The sequence below is a fragment of the Malaya genurostris genome, chromosome 1 (genome assembly GCF_030247185.1).
Source record: "Malaya genurostris strain Urasoe2022 chromosome 1, Malgen_1.1, whole genome shotgun sequence".
Taxonomy (NCBI): domain Eukaryota; kingdom Metazoa; phylum Arthropoda; class Insecta; order Diptera; family Culicidae; genus Malaya; species Malaya genurostris.
In genome coordinates, this window is record NC_080570.1 from 92,531,569 (window position 1) to 92,557,905 (window position 26,337).

At 38.5% G+C, this 26,337-nt stretch overlaps 1 protein-coding gene across 1 annotated transcript; it reads right to left on the bottom strand.

Moving 5' to 3' along the window:
- Positions 1-26,337, bottom strand: LOC131440734 (bromodomain adjacent to zinc finger domain protein 1A). The gene is made up of 5 exons (XM_058612265.1): positions 25,569-26,337; positions 25,028-25,345; positions 3,624-5,055; positions 607-3,263; positions 1-539 (listed from the first exon to the last, which is right to left on the bottom strand). The coding sequence occupies exons 1-5, from the start codon at positions 25,679-25,681 to the stop codon at positions 350-352; spliced, it is 4,710 nt and encodes a 1,569-aa protein (XP_058468248.1). The 5' UTR covers positions 25,682-26,337; the 3' UTR covers positions 1-349.

Sequence of the window (26,337 nt, forward strand, 5' to 3'; positions counted from 1 at the left end):
TTTCTTAAATCTAGCGTAATCGATTGTTATAAATAAAAAGATTAAAATATAAATTTTGCTGAATGAACCCACGAATATAGATAATGTTTAAGCATAGTATGCGATTTTCGGGACACTTCTAAATGGGATGTATTTATAACTTATTTCTTGCTTACAGTTAATGTCATATCGTGTCATGACAGAGATGCGGAAGATACGACACTATTTCTAATTGCAACACCAACAATAAAAAACATGTTCGTATATTTTTTCTTACCAGAAATTATTGTGAAAGAGAAACACGATTGAATTTTTTGCTAAAACACCTATGAATACTATGTAAGTTCAGACCATGAGCGCAAATTCGTGCTTACAGTTTTGTGCTTTTGCGTTTCCCGGACCCATTTGCATAATCACTAACACAACTATCACCATTGATCAAAGCTGTTAGCTTGCCGTTTCTTGAGGAGTCGTCATTTTTTAGCATATCACTGGGTTTGAACGGTAGTGATAATTCTTTAGCGCGTTGCAATACATAACGTTCTAAACTTCGACCAGCTCTGCAAAATACACACAAATAATTAGAATGTTCAAACGAATCTATGAAATGTATTAAAAAAAACTTACTGGTAAATTTCTGTTTCATCTGTATTGTAAAGATCGCAATTGCGGAATACCAACTGTACATCATTCATCATCTGTTCGTTGATCGTGTATTCGCCCATATTTAATTTTGACTTTATCTTGGCAAAGTCCATAGGATTTTTTATAATGGTATAATAATCTGGCACTTCTTTAACAGAAACTGGTCTGTCGAATGGCCACGATTCTGAATGCTTTAGTATATCATCAAGTAGAGTATATAGAGCTACACTATTTAGTGGTAAATTATCACCAGTACGTCTAGCTCGACGGGAGCTGGATGAATCTAAATCATCGTTGGTAGGGTTTGTCGTCGTGGATCGTCTAGATTTGATAACTGGCTCAGCCGCTGTGATTTCATCTTCAGAATAGCCATCGAACATGGAACGTTTAGATAATGACCGACGATTTCGTTTAGCCTTAGAAATAAGAGGCTCATCGTCACTGCTGCTTGCTTCCTCGTCAGAGGCTTTTCGTTTGTAATTTCGTTTTTTCGAGGTATTTGCCTGCAACTTGTCGGAATCTGTAGGCTCGATTCCGGTATTCTCCTCAATAGGATCGTCTTCCACGTAGGATTCATCGACATCAGATACAGCATCATTCTCAGAGTTTTCATAACTATCATCTTGAATAGGTGCAGCGACTAAACGAACTGCAACTTTCTTTTTATTTTTTTTCTTGTTTTTATTCTTTTTCTTCGAATTTCCAGATTCATTAGACAATTTTTTGAGACACTTGTCACAATTCCACCTCTTTTTTGGTGTGCCACTTAGAGATTTGGTACATTCTGGATGATATGCTGTACTGCAAGTGTAACAAACAGCCGTGGCGCCTCCTGTTTTACACTTTTTGCACATAAATTCCATATCATCGTCCGAATGTTCTTCTTCATCATTTTCATCAACAGCTGTCTCGTCAAGTTCTTCTTCTGTATGCTCTTCCTCAACAGGTTCTTCTTCAACGAACACCTTCCGTTTTTTGGTTTGCTTCTTTTTGGCATAGTCCTCTGGACGACATTTTACACAAAACCAATCTCCAGCCGGAACTTGTTTCAGTTTTGGTTTTAAACAGTACATGTGACAAGCACGATTACAATCATCGCAAAGCAACGTCATATCCGGATCACCTTTTCGACGGCAAATCATACAAGCTATACGTTCTGCAGATCTAGACCATTGAATAGCATCGTAAAGTATGTTGTAATAGAGAAAAATTTGCGAAAAACTTGTTGCGCGCATTAATGTTTCCTCCCATCGAGCTATGTTTTTCTGTCCTTGGATCATTTTCTTCGTCATCGTTGCCTTGTCTTTTGTTTGTTTCTCGGGACCGAATGGATATCGGAAGAACTTGGAATCGATACACTGTTCGATTTGAAGTAATGCCTTGGCTAAGGAATGAACTTTATCCTTCAAAACTGCGGCATCATGCAGTGAAATGGTTTCGTCGTCCGAATCATTAGGCTCATTAGATGTTTCAGATAAATCGTAACCGGGATCTTTATCGTTCAAAGCATGCTGCTTCTCATTATTATCATCGTCCGATACACTGTCCTCCATACCTTCATCTGTTTCATCTTGGTCGTCTTTTTTTTCTTTGATCGCTAACACTCGATTGGGGCCATAAAGAAGTGGTTCGGAAAGTTGTTTATATTCAAACTGTTCAAGAGCTTCGCGCCACTCATCTCGATCCGTAACTTTCATGCAACCCAAATATCCCACTGTGATTTTTGATTCCAGTTCCAACAAATTCTCACGTAACGATGTTTCAAATATAACATTCGCGTCAGTCCCTGGTTCATGATTAAAATTAGGAGCATCATATTTTTTACTATACTTCGAAATGATTTCAGCCATTATCGTATCTCTCTGAGATGAACTAGTCATTACCTTTTCGACTGGACAGTCTCTAATATGTGTAAGTATCAATTCTTTTTCGTTCTCCAAATTTTCGCGCAACACTTTTTCGCGTATACCTCGTGAGTTGAGGCTTTCTATGAGTGCGTTTATTTGTTCCTCAGTGTGGTAGAAACCCCATCGAATAGTTCCAGGGAAATTGTCAGTGTGAACTGGACAAGCATTCGGATTTGCAGTACACATGAGGAGCTCCTCATTGGTTGGTGTCAGCACTTCTTTTTTAATAACTCCCGAAGTTTCATCTGTAATACCATTTATGGTTGTCTTATTGTGGTCATTTAATCCTTTCAGTTTAGCACAGCCGCTTAGCATTAGTTTTTCAATTACAAGTTCGCCTGCAACGACTTGATTTTCTTTATCATTTTCACTAAGTTTGTTGTTCATTATAGTTTGAGTAATAAACTTTTTTCTTAGATCCGGTGGGCATGAAGCTAAGCCTGGTATATGCGAAGTAGGCGAATCAAGACACCTACCACTAAACGTTCGATCATGTTCCACAAACAAACCAGGAAGTGACTCAAATAACCAATAGCTGCGATGAGCTCTATCGGTACCTAGATATATTTGATAGTCAAAGAAGCTTTCCTTAAACTTATCAATATCTTTTTGTAATATTTTTATGTCACGTTCTGCCTCCGCGTCCATTTTAATTATTTCCTGAGCCATTTGATTTTCCAGCTCCTTACGGAGAGATAACTTCTCTTCTAATGACCCTTCGTGAGCGACCACCTTAAAAAACAATATCAAAAATATCAGTTATGCTTTGTATCATATTTTATAAGAAAACATTTCTTGGGTCAATTTTTGTGAGAGTAGCAACCCGAGAATTTGAATTTTCTCTGTTCTGAATTCCAAATGAACTTCTAATCGATTTCGAATGATTTGTTTGAGCGATCCAGACGATTTGAAAGAACTTATTTTTACTCATTACTTTTTTGCTGACACGAAAACGAACATTTAAACGTGGTAAATATCAGGAAAGCAAGGGTTTATTACATATAAGGAGATCACAAACAAAAACTCGTCTGGATAATGAGATCTAACAAAAAGGGTTAAAGTTTATTTAAAATATTAGACATCTGAACATACCTTTTTCTTGATTTCGCCCCTCATGTCCCATTTTTTGGAAGCTACACTAGCTTCGCGTTTTCTTTTCGCAACATTTGCCGTGAGATACTGCTGTTTAGCTAACCTAGACTTCTCAATACGTTCCTCTACCAGTTCTCTTACACTTCCATACGTTAATAACTGGTCTATAAGGCATTTCAAGATTTTCAGAATATCTCCAGCAGGGAGTTGAAATACAGTGTACGTTTTAAGAGCTCGAAATATATGCGGATAATCGAGCACAAGCTGCACACCAGGATCATCATAGCTTTGATATCCTCCTCTCATTGAATATCGCCATTTAGCTCCCCTTTCCTCGATTAGAGCACCAGAGGTCAAAAAATGAAGACGAAGCAGCTCCGATATGGTGGTGGAATCCATTGGTAGCTCATTAAGTTTAGAACAGTAATGAGATTCACACCATATGGCAGCCTCTGTAGCCTTTTTGAGAATTGCCATCCCAGTTTTACGATTTCCGCAATCGGCGGCGGTATCAAACCTGACAGCTACTTCGTTTTCTTCCTCAATTTGATGAGAAAAAATTGTACTTAACAGTACCTGAAATATGTCACTGAGAGGTCCATTTACCTCTTTCAGTAACAATGCTCTTTCTAAAAGCTCCATTGTCAGTCCGTTGGCAAACTTATCCTTAATTGAAAGCAATTCAGCAAATGATGTCATGAATTCTAAAATATACATGAACGTACTGAAATGTTTCTCGCCAATTATGGTGACAACTGGTGTCGGAGTCGGAATTACTCTTTGATCAGAGAGCTCTTGGTCCTCGAGAACACGATTATATTTTTTAATCGCAATTGTTACCTGTTCTGCGAGTATAGCCTTCTGTTCATCCAGTCGTTTCTTTTCTAATGCTTCTTTTTCTGCTTTCTCTCTCCGAATTCTCTCTATTTCTTCTTTAAGTTTTTTATCAGATTTGGTATCTTCATCATAATCATCAGGTTTACTACAATCTTCGGTGGATTTGTTCAAGTACTTTGAAATACTTTGCTGTTTTGCATCTTTGTTGCTAGTTTCATTTGTTTTATTTTTTTTCTTCTGCTTTTGATGCGGGGGAGATGAGTTTGTCTTTTCCAGTTGTAAGCGATGTTTTTTTTCTTCAGCATTTTTTAAGCGTTTTGATTGTTCAAAATCAGGTGGCTTGCCAAAGAAAATCCTTTCCGCTGTAATTCCTTCATCAATGACATACTTTTTAAGCGAAGCTTCCTTAATTTTCAACACACCAGCCACCTGTTCAACGTGCAACTTTAAAAAAAGTTTGCATTTGTCACGTGTTGTGGAGGAACGATCGCGTCTAATATTTTCAGCACTTACAATCCACTCGATTGGTTTACGACCATCTTCCGATTGAACTCGGTACTTCAGCTTCTCCGCTTTAACGGGACTGGTTTTAATGCTGCAAATATAAAACATATAATATATAGATTCGGAATCATAATTAACTAGCTGACACGTCGAACTTCGTCTCGCCCAAAATAGTTTTATTCAATTCTGTGTGATCTGTTCAAATGGGCGTATAAACAAGTGAGTTTGTTTATCTTCTCTTCTATCGAATACAAAGCCGTTTCTAAGTTTATGAGATTAAAAAAACGGTTACTCATATTCATATTGCTTTCGCAAATTTTTGAAATTGCATGTGGAATTTTCAAACCGAAAGACAAATCGTTCGAGATCATCAGGAGAAAAATACTGTTACAAGTTACAAGAACTCATTGCCTCTCAATGCATGAACCGTGAGAGAATATTTCTACATTTCTTCGCTCCACCTCATACTCTGAGTATTTCACGGCCCTTAACAAAACATATACAGTCTGGCAATGATCGGTGCTGTGTGGAATTTACCAAGATAGAATCGCAAGTTGACAATTATCGCAGAAAATCGAATCAATGATTCGACTTGATGATTCTCATACTAGGTTGCAATATTTCAAAACCCTTGTGTGGAGCATTCACAGACATTTTCATAGATACAGCTCATACAAAGGTTATATGCACATAGTTAGAATAAGCGGCAATAGTAAAATGATTTTATTACAATTATCCACTGCCCGTATAGAATCGGATCGCAAAACGAGAATGAGCGACCGGTTGCTTCAGAGAGAATCTCCACAGCAGCGTGCTAACCCGTGATGCTCAGACAGGTCATCGAGAGAAATTGCCTCTCGCACTGGTGTTCATTCTATGTTAAATGAACTATGCCGTTTTTTTGTGGCTGAGATGATATTCGTCTCTCTTTGATGGCACTGATTGAATTGTGTGAAGAGTTGGTAGAGAGCGTTCTTTGATACGATAAAACCCATCCTTTAATGTACCAGTACTCGTATATTTATTTGAGTCAATTCATTGAACAGGAACAGCAGATCTGTCAAATGCTGGTTTTAAGGTGCCAGTGTAGCATCCTTTCCAGATAGGATTATTCAATTCGAAGCTACAGAAAAACGTTCAATATCAAAAATCTTCAGTTGAGTTTAATTTAAAAGTTTAGTTCGGACTATCTTCTTTCGAATATTCAGTAATTACGTTAAAAACATTCAATTTCGTTCACATATTGCATGTTACCGAATTGAGTTAATAGTATGTGGGTATTATAGATTGTTTCTAATAATCACTACAATCACTCAGACTACACTAAGGTCTCTTTTTACGCGAGGGAAACGTACCGCATAAAAACCGCGCAAAATAAAACACATAACTTCGGAGATCCGTGTAAAATAAAACCCGCAGAACTAAAGAATTTTTTTATACCAAATATCTTAGAAATTTTTTTTAAATTTTCTAGTGTAACATGAAATTTTGTTTGTAAATATAGAAAATTTTCTAAGTGTTAGGAGTTGACTTAAAAAAAATCGGAATGACACCAGATCTCGACGTTTCATGCGATAATCTCGATGTTTCTAAGATAAAACCAGAAAACCGCGTAACTTTGGAAATATGCGTAAAAAAACCGCGTAAGTTTGGAAATCTGCGTTAAAAAGACCTCAGTGTATTAAACTCAAATCGATAATCATGCTCATCAACTAGTTTGTATTGGAAAAATTAATACAATGTTGGAGGCGGATATATTTACGCTCTACATTCGGTTATGGAACTGATACTCTGCATTATTTTTTTTTCTCCTGATTCTTCACCAAAAAAACTAAATACAGTCTCGATCTATCATAAAAATACATTATGCTTTTTCTCCAGAAATTCAATGCCTAGAAATTACTAATCACCAGAAATACAAACTCTAGAAAGTAATAAAATCCAGAAAAAAACCTGCATTAATCCACCTAGCGATGCAAATGATGTTTTTCTCATATCAATCATACTATCATATATAGTACTGTGGTATTCTTCAAAATAATTTTCTTCGATTCTTGAAAGAATAACTGAAATCGGTTTGTAGACGGTCAACTGATAAAAACTATCAATTGGAGAAAATTTGAGGTCGATTTAGAAATTTTTTGTACGGTTTTTCGCCCTTTTCAGTGATGGTATAAAGTTTTTAACACATTTTACCGGTTCTATAACATTTCCTCGAAAACCATTCTCCAGAACATAAAAAACCGAAGCTTTTTCCCCAGAAATTTATTGCCCAGAAAGTACTAATCTCCAGAAATACAAACTCTAGAAAGTAAAAAAATCCAGAAAAAAAAGCCCAGAATGTACCAAAGTCCAGAAAACCATACACTCGAAGGCATTAGTCGCTAAAATAGTATTATTGGTATAATATCGTTTGGCATGATAGTTATTTGGCATGATCATTTGGCATAACAGATCAACATGCTGCTTAATAGAATTTGTTCTAATTTACTGCGATTTTGAAAGGTCTAATGCGGCTACGCCTCATCGTTTTTAATGACCTGCTGTCCGACCTCGCTGCCGCTCGTTCGGACTTAACTGAGGGATAGCCCCTAGCTTTGGGTAATCCGGGCAAATGCACGCAACTAGAAAGAGGTGATTTCTGCGGGGGGGGAGGGAGGGGGGGGGGGGCAGCGGCGCACTCGCGGCCTTCGGCCGTCTCGACCTGAATCATCTATGACGAACAGAATATTGTGTAAGCATTAAATAAAATTATTATATAAAATGGTAGTGTGCTTTTTACTACCCTTTATCACTAGACCGAATAAACGACGAAAGGTTAGCTTGCTACTATAAACTATATGCAGAAACGAATACCCAATTTAAAGAAGCTTTGAATTTAAATAAATATAGCTAAATGATTTCATGCCCATTATATAATTTGATTATTTTATATCAAATTCGTTATTTTCAGAACCCTCTTTTTCAGACTAACAAAGCTTGAAATAAGCATAGTTGCCTTGGAAATTACAGTTAATGAGTATTCACGAAATTTTCGTGAAAATTATTTTCGTTGGACTGGTTCATTCTAGTCAGGCGCGTACCCAGAAAAAATTTCGAGGTGTGTTTTCATAATATTGGGGAGACCGGGGCTAAATCGGACACCTTTTAGAAATTGAAAAAAAAAATCCATTAAAACTGGGTTTTTATCGAAATCATTTCTACCGCGCCATCTCCAAGCGCGTTTACAAAGTCAATCTATGAATTGAAATATTAGCAGGTTGATAAGATATTTAAGCTGTCCAGTTTAACAACGTGTCCGGTCTAATCCCTGAATCCTCTAATAATTTCTTAAGTTTCGGAGAGGGGGGGGGGGGGTTAATCTCTCCCCCCATATGTATACGCGCCTGATTTTAGAAGATGCTTTTCTGATAAAAGATCTGTTCCTATGTTGTTTCTGTATTATTTTCCATTATGGGGAAACAGTTTCTAGGTATTTGCTTCTTCTGGAAGAAGGTATTCTGGGGAATGGTACATTCTGTTGTATGTCTTTCTACTAATTGATATTTTCGTGACTATGGTTTTCTGGAGAATGGTACATTCTGAGAAAAATACTTCGTTGCTTTCTTTTCTGGGAAATGGTTTTCGAGAGATTGTCGTACAACCCATTTTACCCTATATTTCCGGATCCAGAAGTCGGAACCAAATAATATTCAGGAGTTTTGTATGGGATCATTTTCGAGAAAAGTAAGTGCAAACAAACGTTACATTCACACATACGCACACACACACACACATTTTGCGTACTTGCCATCAATTTGTTTTTAGCATCATTTTCCCGATATATAAGAGGAAAGGATTGAAAGGAAATGGCAAGGGTTGGACTAGGAGGATGGGAAAAATTGACGACACAAAAACACATAAAAGCAGAAGTAAATTCTGCACCCCTGCTGAACAATCTGCTGAGGATCACATTTAGGGGAAGCAGAAGTAAATTCTGAACCTCTACGAGGTCCCGAACAGTCTGCTGTTTATAAAACCTCCAACCCCCGAGAGGATTTAGAGATCTTACAAAAGCGACACCATACTGCACTCCCGGAAGAATGTAGAACGACTCGCAGTATGTACGAGCAGAAGTAAATTCGGTACCCCCTAAAGGATGCCAAACAATCTGCTAAACCCTATTTAAGGTGAATACAGAAGGGATTCATTCACTCCAGGAAGAACGATGAACCCTTCTGACTATAGCTCCTTACCATATTCGGTGAGAAACGAGAGAATATCCTTTAATTTTAGCTCCGCATACACAGACTCAACCATATATGGAGAACCAAAAACCCGGATATGAGGATGAAGTACCATAATCGCATTCACACAAATCACACGAACAATACTCAGCACGTTGAATAGTAGCCATGTGATAATTGAGTTTGCAATGTTCAGTCAGAGCTCTGACCAGAATACTGCAATGATGCTTGGAGAAATGCAGTAGACACTTTAACATTTTCATATTTAAATCTGGTAGAAATGCTTTAGTCTAAGCGCAAGTTTGCAAGCTGCGCCAGTAGCTGGCATGTTTGGATGCAGCCCAAGAACGAATCTTGTGCTTTATCCAACTAACACATGGATCAATAAGTCCCGAGACTAAAACAGAGATGGCGCTCGTAGTAAACCAGTAACCACGTCTTTCTAGAGTACTAACCTTTGCTTGAAACGGGTCAAAATTTTAAGTCGATCCGACCAAAAACAGCTGAGTTATCGAGGTTGGAGTAAAGTCGTTTTGTAGTTTGTTAAAAAAATGGAAACCGAGTTTCGTGTTTTGATAAAACATTGTTTTTTAATGGGTAAAAACACCGTGCAAGCGAAACAATGGATTGAAAAATGTTATCCGGACTCTTGTCCATCAAAAGCAACGATTTGTCGGTGGTTCGCCGAGTTTAAACGTGGTCGTACCGACACAAATGACGCGGAACGCTCGGGTAGACCTGTGAAAGCCGTTACACCGGAAAATGTCAGTGAAGTGACAAAAATTATAATGAAAGATCGTAAAGTGAAGCTCCGTGAGATTGCTGAGATGACACAGATATCACATGGAAGTGTATTTACTATCCTTCATGAAAAATTGAGCATGAAAAAGGTTTTTTCCAAGTGGGTGCCGCGATTGCTTTCGATGGAACAAAAACAGCAACGAGTCGATGATTCAGAAATTGAACGAATTGGGCTTTGTTCTGCTTCCCCACCCCCCATACTCGCCAGATTTAGCCCCCAGTGACTACTGGCTCTTTGCTGATCTTAAAAAAAGGCTCCAGGGAAAAAGATTTGGCTCAAATTAGGAGGTCATCGCTAAAACTGAAGCTTATTTTGAAGCGAAAGATAATTTTTTTATAAACATGGTATTGAAAAATTGGAAAAACGTTGGAACCATTGTATCACCCTAAAAGGTGATTATGTCAATTGATTAAAAAGAAATTTTGCAAAAAACTGTTGTTTCCATTGTTAGTCTCGGGACTTATTGATCCATGTGTTAGTTGAAAGTAGTAAAGCTGGTTTAGGACCAACGAAAGTTGGTGCACCTATTTCACAATTTTTTGCATATTTTACCCCATAATTCCGGAACCGGAAGTCGGATCCAAATAATATTCAGGAATTTTGTATGGGATCATTTTCGAGAAAAGTAAGTGCAAACAAACGTTACATTCACACATACACACACACATTTTGCGTACTCGAGGAGCTGAGTCGAATGGTATATGACACTCGGCTTACACAGTGATTGCATAGGCTTTCTATATGAGAAATGCAAAAAAAATCCCAGAATGTGCCAAAGTCCAGAAAACCATATACCCGAAGGCACTAATCACTAGAATATTGTTATTGGTATAATTCTGTTTGGCATAATGATTGTTTGGCATAGTAGTTATTTGGCATAATGATCATTTGGCATAACAGATTAGAATTTGTTCTAATTTACTGCGATTTTGAAAGGTCTAATGCGGCTACGCCTCATCGTTTTTAATGACCTGCTGTCCGACCTCGCGGCCGCTCGTTCGGACTTAACTGAGGGATAGCTCCTAGCTTTGGGTAATCCGGGCAAACGCCCGCCACTAGATAGAAGTGATTTCTGAGGGGGCGCTGATCGGTGATCGCATTGGTTTGTGTACTCGAGAAATTTGCCTTCTTCTTCTGCGATTTTTTATCCCCACAGGAAATAGAGATCAATGTTCCTGTATCTAATTATGCATTGTACTCTATCGATATAAACGTGGAATTGATACAAACGGCAATGGTTAGATTGAAGGCTTCCACAAATGCAGGCCCATACGGCATTCTAGCACTCTTCCTGAAGGAATGTTCAACCGGATTGATCGCACCCATTCGCCGTTTGTTTAGAATGTCACAGTTACGGGAGTATTGCCCAATTTATGGAAGGCTTCATTTATGTTTCCGCTCTTCAAGAAGGATGATAAAACATATATAAACAACTATCGAGGCATTACTAGTATAAGCGCTATCACCGAGCTGTTTGAAAAAGGTAACACTGACTTCAATTTTCAACCATTGCAAGCAGTATATAGATGATTTCCAACACGGGTTTATGTTATGTCATATCGTTTTGCAGCTACCAATATCTTGCACGTTTAAAGGTACCAACGCTATGTCAAACGGTTTTCAGACGGACGTCCTCTTCACTGATCTTTCCGTTGCCTTCGATAAAATTAACCATGACCTCTTGTGAAATTTGATGTTCTTGGTTTTGATACAAACGTCATACGATGGATACAGTCATATCTCAGAAATTATCATGATTCATGATTGATTAAAATTCGCCATTATGTTTCGGACGATTTTTCGCAACATCTGGAATCCCGAAGGGGAGTACTCTCGGCCCTTTGATCTTCTTGCTTTACTTTAACGTTGTTAATATTTCTTTGGGAAGACCACGGGTATCATTCGAAGATGACCTTAAGATTTACCATGTTTTTTGCAGCTCAGAGGATGCGACGTTCCTTCAGCGACAATTGGTCATCTTTGCAGATCAGAGAAAATTTAATCACATGCAGAGCTAATAAAAATAATTTTCATTGATTCAAAATACACGAAAATGACGAAATATAAGTGTCACTTTGAGCTCCGCTTGCAAATTTTGAGAACGAGATTCATGTCCAGCCAAGGACAAAAGCGGAATAGTAGTTTCCAAATTGTGTTCTTTCTTTCATTTACCCTTTCAGTCATTCAGTGAAAATCGTATAATGTGCAGTATCTACGCTTTGAGAATCGATGATGACAGAAAACGATACAAAACGATTTTTTGATTTCAGTGCTCTTCTCAACAGTAGATTTAGTTTCCAAAAAGGTTCTTGAGTAATTTAGATTTATATTTTAAACTCTTTTTCTTGCCAAACTTCACAGATTTTCAATATATTGAAGAAGGAATGAGATATGAAATTCGACTAACTTTCCATGTGAATTATAGTGTCATCTTGTCGTAGAGAAACGAGTGACGTTGGCCTTGATACATTCTTCTGAAAAAAGAAAAAGGCCGGTGGGTAATGTTAGAGACATAACTGATGGATTCGAATTCCGATGGATGCCACTGACTTCCGTCATCTATTTCCAAGCTGACCTGTTGTTGTTGTTGTTCGTCGTTAATTCGCAGGGTTGATCAGTGATACAATAGACCAATGATATGGAAAGTATGACATATCTCTATGGCTTTCTACAATGATATTTCTAGCAAATACGAGATTATTGATATTGCCTCCAAGTGTAGTAACTTGTGAAGGTGCAAATTTCATATCCAATTTCATACACTTGCTCATGACATCAATAAATTTAATATTATCTTGTTTTGAGGTTTGGACGAGGGTTGGTCCTCCCAGCAACTGGTGCAGTTCATGGTTCATTCGCCTTCTCCACGTATCGTCTTCCATCCGCACTCCGCCGAAGATGGTTCGCAACACTTTACGTTCAAAAACACCTAGTGCGCGTTGATCCTCCGCAAGCATTGTCCAGGACTCGTGCCCGTAGAGGATAACCGGTTTAATCAGCGTTTTGTAGATAGTTAACTTCGTACGACGGCGAATTTTGCTCGATCGAAGCGTCCTGCGCACGTTATCTTTTCTTGAGCCCCTGCCTTTCATGTACTTTGTCTTTGATATATTGATGTCTAGTCCGATCCGCTTGGCCTCAGCTTTTAGTCCGATGTACGTATCTTCCATCTTCTCAAAGTTGCGTGCTACAATATCATCAGCGAAACCAAGTAGCTGGACGGACTTTCTGAAAATCGTGCCACTCGTGTCTATCCTCGCTCTTCTTATCACACCCTCCAAAGCAATGTTGAATAGCAGACACGAAAGGCCATCACCTTGCCGTAGCCCTCTGCGAGTTTCGAAGGGACTCGAGTTTATCCCCGATACTCGAACAACGCACATCACTCGATCCATCGTAGCCTTGACCAATCGTATCAGTTTGTCCGGGAATCCGTAGTCGTACATGATTTTCCATAGCTGTTCTCGATCGATTGTGCCGTAGGCTGATTTGAAATCGATGAATAAGTGATGTGTGGGCACATTGTATTCGCGCAACACCTGGCGGATGGCGAACACTTGGTCCGTGGTAGCGCGTTCGCCCATAAATCCTGCCTGATATTGTCCCACGAATTCGTTTGCAATCGGTAAAAGTCGACGGCATAAGATTTGGGACAGTACCTTGTAGGCGGCGTTCAGCAGAGTTATCGCGCGGTAATTGCAGCAATCCAGCTTATCGCCCTTTTTGTAGATGGGACACACGATTCCTTCCATCCATTCCTCCGGTAAAAGCTCGTCCTCCCAGATCTTGGTAACGACCCAGTGCAGTGCTTTCACTAGTGCATTACCACCGTGTTTTAGTAGCTCGCTTGGTAGTTGGTCAATGCCAGCGGCCTTAGGTCTGGGACCGGCTGTCTATCGTCCTCCGCACGCGTTCCCAATTTCGTTACCGCGCCGCCACTTTCGTATTCCGCCACATCGCCATTGAGGTGCTCGTCGAAATACTGCCGCCACCACCTAAACTACACCCATACTAGTATAAAAACATAGTCTACATCAATACTTTCATTTTCGAATTGCGTGAGAGCGTTGCCCGTCGTAATTGAATGGGTTAGTGACGGCGGAAGCATCCTCAACTTCCATTTTGATTAATCTGATGCTTTTCGTAAGAAATGTAGAATATTCAATTAATTCTTAATGGTGATCTGTGGGACTGAATTGTCCCGACCAACAGGATCTGCACTTAGAAAGAAATGAAAAGGCTCTTGACATGTACACTCGGCAAACTCGTCCGAAATTTGACTCGGAATTCATTGTAATTTCCAATTGGATTCCAAAGAAGAACAATCAATGTAGGGCAGAATCAGTAGGTGCATTTGGAACTTACAACGAATTCCGACTCAAATTCCGGACAACTTAACTGAGCAGCGCTCCCATGACGACTGACGACTTCCATTGGCAGGCTTTTGGTGTGCGCAAAATTTTGCTGTTCGGCGCTTGCTTCATTCCAAAAACGTGATGTCTTCGATGTTGCTTCCCCGTATGCCTTGTTTCTACAAGTGCTGCTCAGAAAATGATGCTAAAAAGTGGAATGTTCATCTTTTGCATCTGTACAGCAGCAGATATTTTGTTCTCTTCCTCAGAACGAGTTCTGATTGGCTGGTGCTGACATGGGTCAAATCAGACAGGTTGTTCAATAGTGTACTACTGAAACACTTCAATGTTATTGTAATACACGTTCAAGTTAAAAAAATCGAATCTGTTGGTAGTTAGATTCTATAAATCCTTCTACAGATCACTGAGCTTTCGAAATACGAGTTGATACAAAACATTGAAGAAAAATTTAATTTTGAATTAATCGAGATTATGTTATACAATTGAAAATTTTATCATAAAATTATGATCATATTTCCGATGGCATGTAGCAAAAAATATGTTGATACATTAGATACAACAAGAGACATTCACGATTCAAAACATATTACATTCTCAGAGGGTAAATTTTGAAATGGCGCCGCATAGGAAAGTATAGTATTCACAACAAAAAAGTGACAGTTTAAGAGTCGGATCACATGACCGTAAATCTAGACAAATTCCGGATCAATAAGTGTACGAGAAAAAATGGGTTTGCAGCGTCAATTGATATGACGGTTTTAAAGTTTTGATACTCGTCACCCTGTATTTAACACTAGCCTATAAGACAATAAGGCCTTCATTTGAAATCAATTTGTTAAAATCTGTTCAACTGTCGCTGAGAAATCGAATTGAATTGGAATTTTTCTGCACTACTTCCGATGCTACCGGAATCGGAAACCGGGGAGTAGTAGTTGTTGTATCCACTAACTAACTAGATCTGAAAACTATACAAATTTACCAGTTAGTTTGATGGTATTTACACGTCATTACAAATAATTTGACCCGGGTTGGCGGTTCAATGCATATGACGCTGGTCTTACAAGCCAGTTGTCGTATGTTCGAGCCCCGACCTGGAAGGATTCTTAGTGTCAGTAGTATCCATAGGTACTAGTCATGCAATGATTCTGTAGACTAAGAATCGGCTGCGAAGTCTGTTGAAACAGAAAGGCCAAATTCCACAAAAGGAATGTAATGCCCAAGACTTTGCTTTTAACGTCTTTTCATCATCCTTGGTGCGCATGAAATGAAATTTTTAATTTTTCGATCTGTTATTTTGGAACCAGAAGTCAGATCTGAATCAAATTCGTGAAGTTTCTGAAGAACTATAAGACCTGTCGTTTGAATGTTTGTTTGTGAATATCCGATGAGTAAACTCCGAATATACAGAAAATTGAGTGCAGAAAGAGAGAGAAAGCCACCCAATAAAAAGAAAATGTTTCTCTGCACCTTACTGGAAATTACAATTTATGAAACTGAAGTTTGATATCTTCGTTACTCAAAAAATCGTTTTTTCTTCTTAGCTATTTGGAAGTACTAGACTGAATGCTTCTCTAGAATCGAAATATCCTATGCAAACATTATACCGTGAAGCATTATGTAATGTATATGTTATACATGCAACATTGTCGCTTAATCTGTACCCAAATTCAGCTAGAGCTATTGTACCAACAGTCAACTCATTAGTAAAGTCCCAATATTAGTTTGCCGATTACTCAACTTTCATTTTTATTTTATTTGGGAGCAGGAAAAAGCCTAATGGAAATGAAATTTGGCAATCTCTCTTTCTCTAGCAGGCACAAAACCTCCGCATCATTTGTATCAACAGATTACAATGATCCAACAGATCCATTTGGACTTAACACTAACAATTAAAACAAAATCTATAACCCCATAACTTGCTTAAATGGTAAGGGAGGAGAAAAAAGTGGGTAGGAGAATGATATATAAAGGTTGGTGAAAGGGTGGGGTGGAAAACGAGCGTGGACTAACGACGGTGTTGAATCGGCATGTATATAGATCTAACTAGTGACCAAAAAGATGGTAGAAGACAAAGAAAACGACGAGGTTAGAATCGGCATGAAGATCGGATTAGTGATCGAAAAATGAATGGTGGAAGACAGAGAAAAAATGGAAGGGACGGCCGGGTTAATTTCGACGAGCGAATCTAGTTAGTTTCCCATGGAGAATGTGGAGAGACTGAGTGGGACAGATCACAATAATCCAACAGATACCATGTCATATAGTTATTACTGATAATTAAAACTAACTCTATTGCTGACTTTCAACCAACGAATTGTGATAGAATGGGACACAATATCTTTGCTTCAGCTCTAAGAAGCAAGGTAACAGAGGTATTCTTGCAAACATAATATATTTTTACCAGGTGCTCACACACACTTGAAACCATTTCTTGAGCTCGGCATAATAAAATGCCGAAACTGATCAGCAACACGTAAATTTGCTGATTGCTCAGTAATCAATACGCATGTTCCTGAACTTCGTTAAATGTATTCACTGATATTTCGGTAAAATGCTTCACTTTGCCGGAATTTGGCATAATTGCTTGCTGAATTTATCAGTAAACAACAGATATGCCGACATCAGCAGAGACGTTTGCCGAGGTTTCGGAATATGTGCTAGCTGTTGCCGAGATTCAGCACGACAGCTGTCATTTATTGCCGCGTTCGAGTGAAAAAATGAATAATCTTCGAAGAAGCGTGGAAAAACTTGCAAGTAAAAATATTGAATAAATATAGTGACATGTTTCGCTTTATAAAAAGCGACTTTATCAGAGCACTCGCGATTATAAGGGAAAAACACCCAACACGGGGCTCAAAGCGTCATCGAGACAAAACTTTGGGGGATATGCGAAAACATAATCCAATGCATGGAATAATTCAATATTCTACTATTACATTCGAAGCCCAGAAGATGCAGGTTTTCTTCAACGACAGTTGTTGAGCTTCGCCGAGTGGTGTAAAGTAAACCGTATGAAATTGAATCCTGACAAATGCTCGACCATCACATTCTCGAAGAAGAAAGAGCCATTTCATTTTGATTACTTTCTGGAAGGATCCCCGATAGTCAGAACGACGTGTGTTAAAGACCTTGGTGTCTTTCTCGATGAGCAACTGACATTCAAGCAACACATCAGCTATATCGTTTCTAAAGCTTCTCGCAACCTAGGATTTGTTATGAGGATGGCTAAACATTTTACAGACGTGCACTGTTTAAAATCTCTGTTTTGCTCGCTTGTTCGTTCATCCTTGGAGTACTGTTCTGTCGTTTGGAACCCTCACTACATAAACGGAGCTCATAGAATCGAATCGATACAACGCAGATTCATTCGCTTCGCCCTACGGCGCTTACCGTGGAACAATCCTCACCAACTACCAAGCTACGAAAGTCGCGGGTTATTAATCGGTCTCGATACACTACAAGTTCGTCGAGATGTGGCACGTGCTTCACTGATAGCGGATGTTTTGACCGATAGGATTGACTGCCCTGCTTTGCTCCGCGAAATTAATATCAACGTCCGACCCCGGGCTCTTCGCAACAGTGCATTTCTTCGACTTCCTTTACGACGAACTAACTACGGTGCTAACAATGCTATTATTGGCTTGCAGAGATCATTCAACCGCGTTTCATCAGGATTTGACTTCAATCTATCACGCAGTAGGATACTTGGAAATTTTTTATATATTACTAGAAATTATCATTAGGACCATATTGTGTCTGTTGATTATACCTAAATAAATAAATAAATAAATAAATAAATAAATAAATAGATCAAAGTAAGTTTATTTTTTGAACAATATCGTCTATGCATCATTAAATATTGAACATTTTTGTAAACCAAAAATCAATATATATTTTTATTTTCATATTTCCAGCTCGACTCAAGGTAGCCGCATCTAGAAACGCCGCTTTTTTATGCTACATGTTTTCAGGTAGAGGCTTTAAGCACTACTGGCAACAAATTTGTAAGCCTCCTTTAAGTGGTAATAAAATGAATTTTTGATCCTGAATAGCGTGTTTATAATGTATAGAAATTACAAACAAAATTAATTGACTAGATTTTTAATTACTGATGATTCGGTAATTTATTTTTTTCATTTTTTTTGTTTTATTGGATTGCCGAATATTCAGTGAACGTTTCACTGAGCAAACAGTAAATCTTATGCTGACGATTTCGGCAATATTTGACGTTTGTCAAATTTCAGGGTGCCGAGACGCTCAGTTATTTTATTTTTGCCGAGATGATTGCTGATTACTCGGCTGTGCGAATCTCGGCATTTTTTTGCCGAGACTCAGCTAAAAAATTTAAGTGTGCAGTTTTGGTTGTAATCAAAATGAATGGTGTAGTATTTGTGCGCGACTCAGTATGTTCCACAGTTTGTTTCTAGCCTCGGTGAAGAACAGTCGTTTTACACTCAGCTACAGAAATTTCTATTTAAACAATAGCACCTTTGATTCTATTGTTCGGCTTATTCGATTCTTTGGAATAAAATGATAGACAAAGCTGATACAGTCTCCCGCCGTTTGAGGCTATACCCAGTTAACTCAAAGGGACCTTTCGTAGTTATAGGAGAGGGCAGTGGAGAAGCCAATCTTTCACCTACTACAATCGCGAGAAGAATTATCACTTCATTTGGTGAGAAATATATAAGAGCTACGCCGCTTGGTAAACGCCGTATGAAAATTCTGATGAGCTCTGCGGAGGCAGCCAACGAGCTTGCTCAATGCGAAATGGAGAACGTCCATTTTTCCATACCACAACGGTTAGTCGAAGTGCTAGGTGTCGTACGCGTTGAACTGGAAGTCGACAAGGAAGGATTAGATACAGCCACCGCATTCGACAAAGGAAAATTCGTGCAAATCAATAATCCAGAAATAGTTGAAATCAGACGGGTGATCAAGCATGTGGAAGGTATTGAACAACCGTTAACTACTGTGATTGTTACTTTTGCAGGACAGCAATTACCAACACATATTAATATTGAAAAGGTACTTTACCCAGTGAATGAATATATATACCCTCTACGTCAATGTCGCAAATGCTGGCGCCTGGGCCACGCGGAAAAAAACTGCAGAGGCAAAGCACAATGCAAACGCTGTGCGGAAGAAATCACGACCACCACCGCTGACCATATTTGTTATACCAACAATCCCATTTGTATTAATTGCAAAGGTGCACACCAAGCTGATAATATGAAATTATGCCCGAAAATCATCCAACGCAAGGAGATGGATCGCAAAAGGAAAAAAAGCTACTCTCAAGGCAAGAAAGACTGGTTCACCAATATCGGAGTACCAAATACTATTACTAATAGCCAATCAATCGAACATATCGAACCAACATCGCAGAATGACACAAAAGCTAACCAAACCCAATTACCTACTTCTGTAACATCGGGATTGAATAACTCAAATGCTAAACGCAGATGCATCGCGACTGATGAGGACATACCGCAATTGGAACTGCACATTGAGAGTGGTGTCCGAGAGGCCATACATAATGCTTTAAGCTCAGAGGCTACCTTCCAGGCAATTAATGATGCATTCAATACACCTGTTCGGGAAGATCGGGAGGAAGTACTACTTGGGGTCACTCCGATTATAATAATACACCAATGGCACACCAACTGACATGATTCCCCTACAATTTCTTCAGTGGAATTGTAGAGGAGCGTTGAATAAAAAAGCAAGTATAATAAACTTGATTAACTCCACCATGTCGTCCATAGTATGTCTCTCGGAGACCCATCTGGATACCTCATTAGTTTTCGAGATCCCAGGGTTCCATATATTCCGAAAGGACCATCAACGAAATTCAATGGGAGTGCTAGTCGCTGCAAGAGCTGAATTTCAACCAACTACTTTGGTTCTCACTTCACCAACACAAATAGAATCTGTCGCCTGTACAATACGATGCAATTTAGGATCCCTTGCTATAGTGTCCGTATATATCCACCCTAACACTACAATAACGCAGGACATTTTCGAGAATTTTATCAACAGCTGGTGACTGGAATGCGAAGAACCCTCTGTGGGGTGGTGATCGCAACAACCAACGTGGGGATAATCTTTTAGCAGCGCTCGAGATTTCACAGCTAGTCGTGCTGAATGATGGAAGTTTCACCAGAATCGATGGACATCGAGCCCCAAGTGCAATAGATCTTACTGTCGCATCGGCAGATATCAGTCTATTGTTTGATTGGAAAGTTATGGAATTCCCATACGGAAGTGATCATCTCCCAATCACTTTTGGTACGACATCAAATGGTGTGATGAAAACCACTACGAAGATCAACTACAATAAAACTGACTGGAATAAATTCTCCACTCTACTGGAAGGAAAAATGGACCCAGAAAGTAGGGACATTTCATATGAGAGGTTTTTTGAAATAGTCTGGTGGAGCTTGCAAAATGCAACACCAACTTCGTCTTCCAACAGATTTAGGAAAATCCCACAACCATACTGGGATTATGAGCTACAACAAGCACTCGATGATAGACGTACTAAATTTAAATCATGGCGTCGGCAGCTGGAGTACGAGAAGTATCTTGAGTACATAGCCGCAGAACAGAACTTTAAATCATTAGTAAAAAAGAAAAAAAAGGAGTCATGGCAAGCACTCTGTAACAGCTTCGACTCGCAAACCTCAGTGCAGTCACTATGGAAACATGGGCGAAAGTTCAAAAATAATTACACAGCATCAAATAAACGACTACGCGATGAGAATCTACTGAACGATCTACTCGATAAACTGGCACCTCCATCTGCATGCAACAAACCGCTGCTTTTCGAGCAATGTACCTGTGGCTGCTACGACAATAGATTTTTCTCCATAGATGACCTCGATTGTGCAATAAACCATATTTTCGAAACGGGAGAAATTCCTGATGTATGGAAATCATTCAGCATTGTCCCTATTCTAAAGCCAGGCAAGCCACCTACCAATGCTAATTCCTTTCGTCCTATTGTGCTAGCTTCATGCTTTCGCAAAAGCTATGAAAACATGATAAAAGAGAGAATAGAATGGCATATAAAAAGTAATAGACTATTTCCAGATGAAATATGTGGTTTTCGTAAAGGAAGAGGCACGATCGATGCTCTCCACTTTCTGGTTGATGAGATACAGATAGCTTTTAAAAATAAAGAACAGGTTATAGCATGTAGCATTGACATCCAAGGCGCATATGACAATGTTCAGATCCACATACTGGTTGAGCAAATGCGCAATATGAGAATTAACGAGTGCCTCATTAAATCGGTGTACAGCCTTTTTAGAGAACGCCGACTGACAGCGGCAGTGGAGAAATCAAATTCACTTCAACGGACAACATGGGTGGGTCTCCCACAAGGTTCACCATTGAGTCCTCTTTGCTTCAACATCTTTATCCATAACCTGTTCGAGACCCGAAACCCTGGCGTAATAAGAATAGATTTCGCAGTCGATATAACCGTAACATATAGAGGGTCAAATCTTGAGGAAAATATCCGGAACATACAAACGGCCGTTAATGAAACTGTTGAAGGAATCAAAAGCCTCGCTCTTCAGGTGGCTCCAAATAAATGCAGCTCTATAATATTCTCAAAAAGCTTCGTCGACGTTGATATAATTCCAACAATAAGCATCAGCGGGCTACAGGTGCCATATAAACAAAGCATGAAATTACTAGGCCTTCATCTAACACCGACATTATCGTGGCGAAAACACTTTCTGAGTGTGAAGCATCGAGCAGCTACATACACTAACTTTATGAGATCAGTAGCCGGTCAGAGCTGGGGATCTGATCCAACGGCAATGTTGACGATCTACAAGTCCTGTATTAGACCGATTTTAGAATATGCCTCAATTTTCTTCGGAAACGCACCGGAAGCGGATACGATCATACTCGATCGTATACAATGGAACTGTATAAGGATTGCACTGGGATCAACTAAAACTACACATACTGGTTCCTTAGAAGTTATCAGTGGTATAATGCCATTAAAACACCGAAGAGACATAACAACAATGAAATTCGTTGAACGTCGGTATTCCATTCAAACATGGAATGAAAAGTTCGTCAGGACTACATTAGAAGGTCACTCGGCCAGCTGGATACGGCGGAATGTCCTTCAATACAGGTCATACACTGGATGGGTAGATACTATCGATACTCTACCATGTTTTCATTATGATTTGAACATTCGACATAAGCAGTTAAAAATTGATTATACCATTCATTATGCAATCTCACGGGACCGAAATGATTCAACATCTAAAGTAGTGGAGCAGACTCTGCTACGCAAGTATCCTAATGCTCATCTACTTGCGACTGATGGTTCCAAAAGCAAGACGGACGTGGGATACGCCGTAGTTGACGAGCAGATGCGAACCATCAGCGCAACGAAATTGCCTAATCAAGTGTCTATATTGCACGCTGAGCTTCTGGCCTTGAGAAAAGCTGCCGAAATCATAGCTACATTGGAGACAGCAGAATATGTCGTTCTAACAGATAGCTTGAGCAGTTTAACTAGTCTGTCCAACAAGAGAATACATTCATACCAATCTCAGGCGTGGTTCGAAATCAAACACCTCGTTGATAAAATTGAAAGTAAGAGATCATCGATAACGTTCATCTGGGTTCCATCACATACAGGTATACCACTGAATGAAGCAGCGGATATAGCAGCCAAATCAGCAAATCAAAATGGTGAACTTGAAACATTTAAATTCTCAAGCATCGATTTAAAGTTTCCGGTACACGCGCGAGCTGTATCCAGTTGGCAACGGGATTGGAACACCGGTACAAAAGGCAGGTTCTGCTTCGCAATTATTCCAACAGTCTCAACATCAGCGTGGTTCAAGAATGGCGGATTTAGCAGACGAGAAGTTGTCATTATATCAAAACTCATAAGCAACCATTCAAGACTACCGGCACACTTGTTCAGAAACAACATCATAGACGACGGCATCTGTCAATGTGAAGACTGTCAATGTGAAGACTCAGTATGTTCCGGTTTCAAGATGCTCGGGTGCACCACTAAACTCACTGACTTCCCGAGTGAACGTTTCAACAATATCCGATACTGAAATCCCGGGAAGTCTTGATTCCTTGTTCTTATTTGTGAAAACTGAAAGAAAATTTAAAATACTATCGCGTAACTTCCTCATTTTTTCTAAATGGAATGACCTACTACAAAATAAACGAGTGAATAAGATCCAGACAAAATAGTCGATTCACTGTAGTGACATATTCTAATAATTATATCAAATCATTTTAAATCACCAAAGGGCTACAGATTTCACGCGCGTCTTGATTGTCTATTATTTTAATTATTTATCAAATTTTTGAATAGATTGGGCAACCGGCTACCAAGAATCATCATCAATTTATCAAACTTTTTTTTTATTATTCAATATGTATGTATGTTATTAACCTAGTAATATTAAAGGATTGGCGCAATAGTTAATTTTTATCTTAAAAACTACTGCATTTGTCACCTTTTACGACATGGAAACAGGAACCCAGTGGATCTATTCTTGGCTTATTTTTTCCGCCGGATTCCACACAGCATCTAGGCTGGTTCTGTCCGGAGAAAGCTAATAGGTACTATCAATCTCCTAGTGGACACCAGCCCCTCCAAAATAACTCCGTTACCCTAATTACTCATTAAGTAAAATTATCGAATATAGATCTCACTCTAATGATTTTCGTATATGAAATGACTATTGGAGCTGAGATTCAGTAGTTCCGTTATCCTATAATTTCGTTAATTTAATAGAAGAGAATAGATGTATTTGAAATCGTAACCGTTCTAAGCTGAATCCTTCTCCAATATATAAAATACTTCAGATTTCTTTTGTTACAATTATGGTGGTTTTAACCTTAAGGTCATTCGCCTGTTCGGGCCAGAAAAGTTTTCTGACCCTTTGTGCGGGGTTGGGGATTGAACCCAGGTGGGCTGCGTGAAAGACATCGACTAACCCATTACGCTATACCCGTGCTTTGAAAACTTTGAAGTTAAATGAGAAAATATGCTCGCTTTTTTCAATTTATCGAACAAAAAAAAATGTAAGTTCACATAATAGTGAAACATTAGCTCAGCTAGATAAAAAGTTAACTTTTGTCTTACTTTTATCTAAATATATTCTTGGTTTCCTGACAAAATTTTTTTTTGTTTTATTTTAAAATTAGTCGAAAGTTATTACTTTCGAAAAATAATTAAAGGGGAATGGTTGTTGCTTGTCACTAAAATATAAGAAACTAAGCAATGAATCTATCGAATTACTTCTCAAATAAAAAATGAACTAGAGAAAATTCTAATTAAGAGCGGAGTTTTCGCATTTTGGTGGAAATCTGAGAAAAATAAAATGATTTCATTGATACGTTTAATCTTGTAATTTTTATGTTTATATATGAACGGCTAAATACAAAAATCGGATAGGTGTTACATAGTTTGGAAAACCCTATTTTCAAATGTAAACTCAGATAAAAACGTCGAGAGCAATATCCGGACACGGATACAATGCAAAAACATTGCAAAGACAAAACCTCTTCAGGTATCTGATGCGTAAACATTAAGAATCCTAAGCTTTGTACTCGATAAACCGAAAAAAACAATAATAGCTAGATAACAATACTTACTTCGGGGCAACAACTTCTAGTATGGTTACGTTCCGGAATACTTTTTTATTTGGATCCATTGCATCTAGTTCTTCACCCTTGAAATAGTGGTCCTTGATAAAACTGAAAACATCTTCCAACAACTCGTTCAATGAGCTGCGTTTTGTGTGAGAGGCTGTCAGTAGAAGTGGTCCCTTCACGGCATGAGGAAAACTTCTTAACAGCTTACGAGCTTGTTTTTCTGACTCTAATGCCTCTGCATAAGTTAAGTTTGGTTTTCCAGTTATAGAACAACTCCATACAATTGAAGAAATCAGCATAACACGATGAAAGTAGTCCCTAATAATGAATTAAAATTAACTTTACAATTGTTTTGTAATAGCACTATAATCAAATACAACAAATGACAACGAGTATATCTCGTTTATCACATCTAATAAAACCAAATTTTTTGAAAAAATATTGAAATGGCGTGCTGTCTACTTTAAACATCCGCCCTATCTAGAACAAGTTTGGGCTAACTCATTTCTTATTATGAACATCCAACTGTTATTAAACTTACTCATAATTACTGAAGATTTCGTTTGTTGTCTCACAATAAAACACTTCATCGCTATCACGGAGGCGTTCTGGACCTGAGACTTTTTCGAAGAGTTTCCTTCGAAGTAGAGGCATTTTTTCCAACTACTTCGTGAACACTAAAAATTTCCTTGCTACCACCGCTGTTCAGTGGCTTGCTGTGCTCCAAAAAACTTTTTCCCTCTCAACAATCCACCGCTACTTGTCAAACTAGTGGCGACTTTTTCACTCACAAATACTTCAATACATATTGTAATGCGATTTCATTCACCAGTAAAAATGTTTACGCGTTCCAATGGCGGGAAGAAGTTCGCAACCTTATATCTACATTCAAGTGTTTTCACCTACTGTTAATGTATAAGACATATTTAAGAGCAAATAATATTTCGCTGAGAACAATATTGTAGAAATTATAAACAACACGAATTCAACCGTCAAATCCAAATCATATGCACTCCGAAGATAATGATGATCGCGATTGTACAGTATTCATCTGACTGGCGTATAGTTTATGAGCATAGTTTCTAGTATTCATAAAGCGACAGTTTTAAGAATTTCTATCGGTCGAAAAAGTTTTGCATCCATAAAGCGGTAATTAAAATCGCACATAATCAGAATTAATTAAAAGTTTTACAATCTATCTTCACAATCACTTTGAAAAAGAATTTTAGAAGATTCAGTATTTGTTGATGTTAGTCATAACAGTAAATGTAAACGAAGTTCTAGTATCAGAATTAATACTTAATTGGTCA

Coding starts and splice junctions, on each gene's coding strand:
- LOC131440734 (XM_058612265.1), bottom strand. CDS start 25,681: ATGCCTCTACTTCGAAGGAAACTCTTCGAAAAAGTCTCAGGTCCAGAA. Junction 25,346..25,568: donor GAAATCTTCAGTAATTATGA/GTAAGTTTAATA, acceptor ATTCATTATTAG/GGACTACTTTCATCGTGTTA. Junction 5,056..25,027: donor CTAGAAGTTGTTGCCCCGAA/GTAAGTATTGTT, acceptor TTATATTTGCAG/CATTAAAACCAGTCCCGTTA.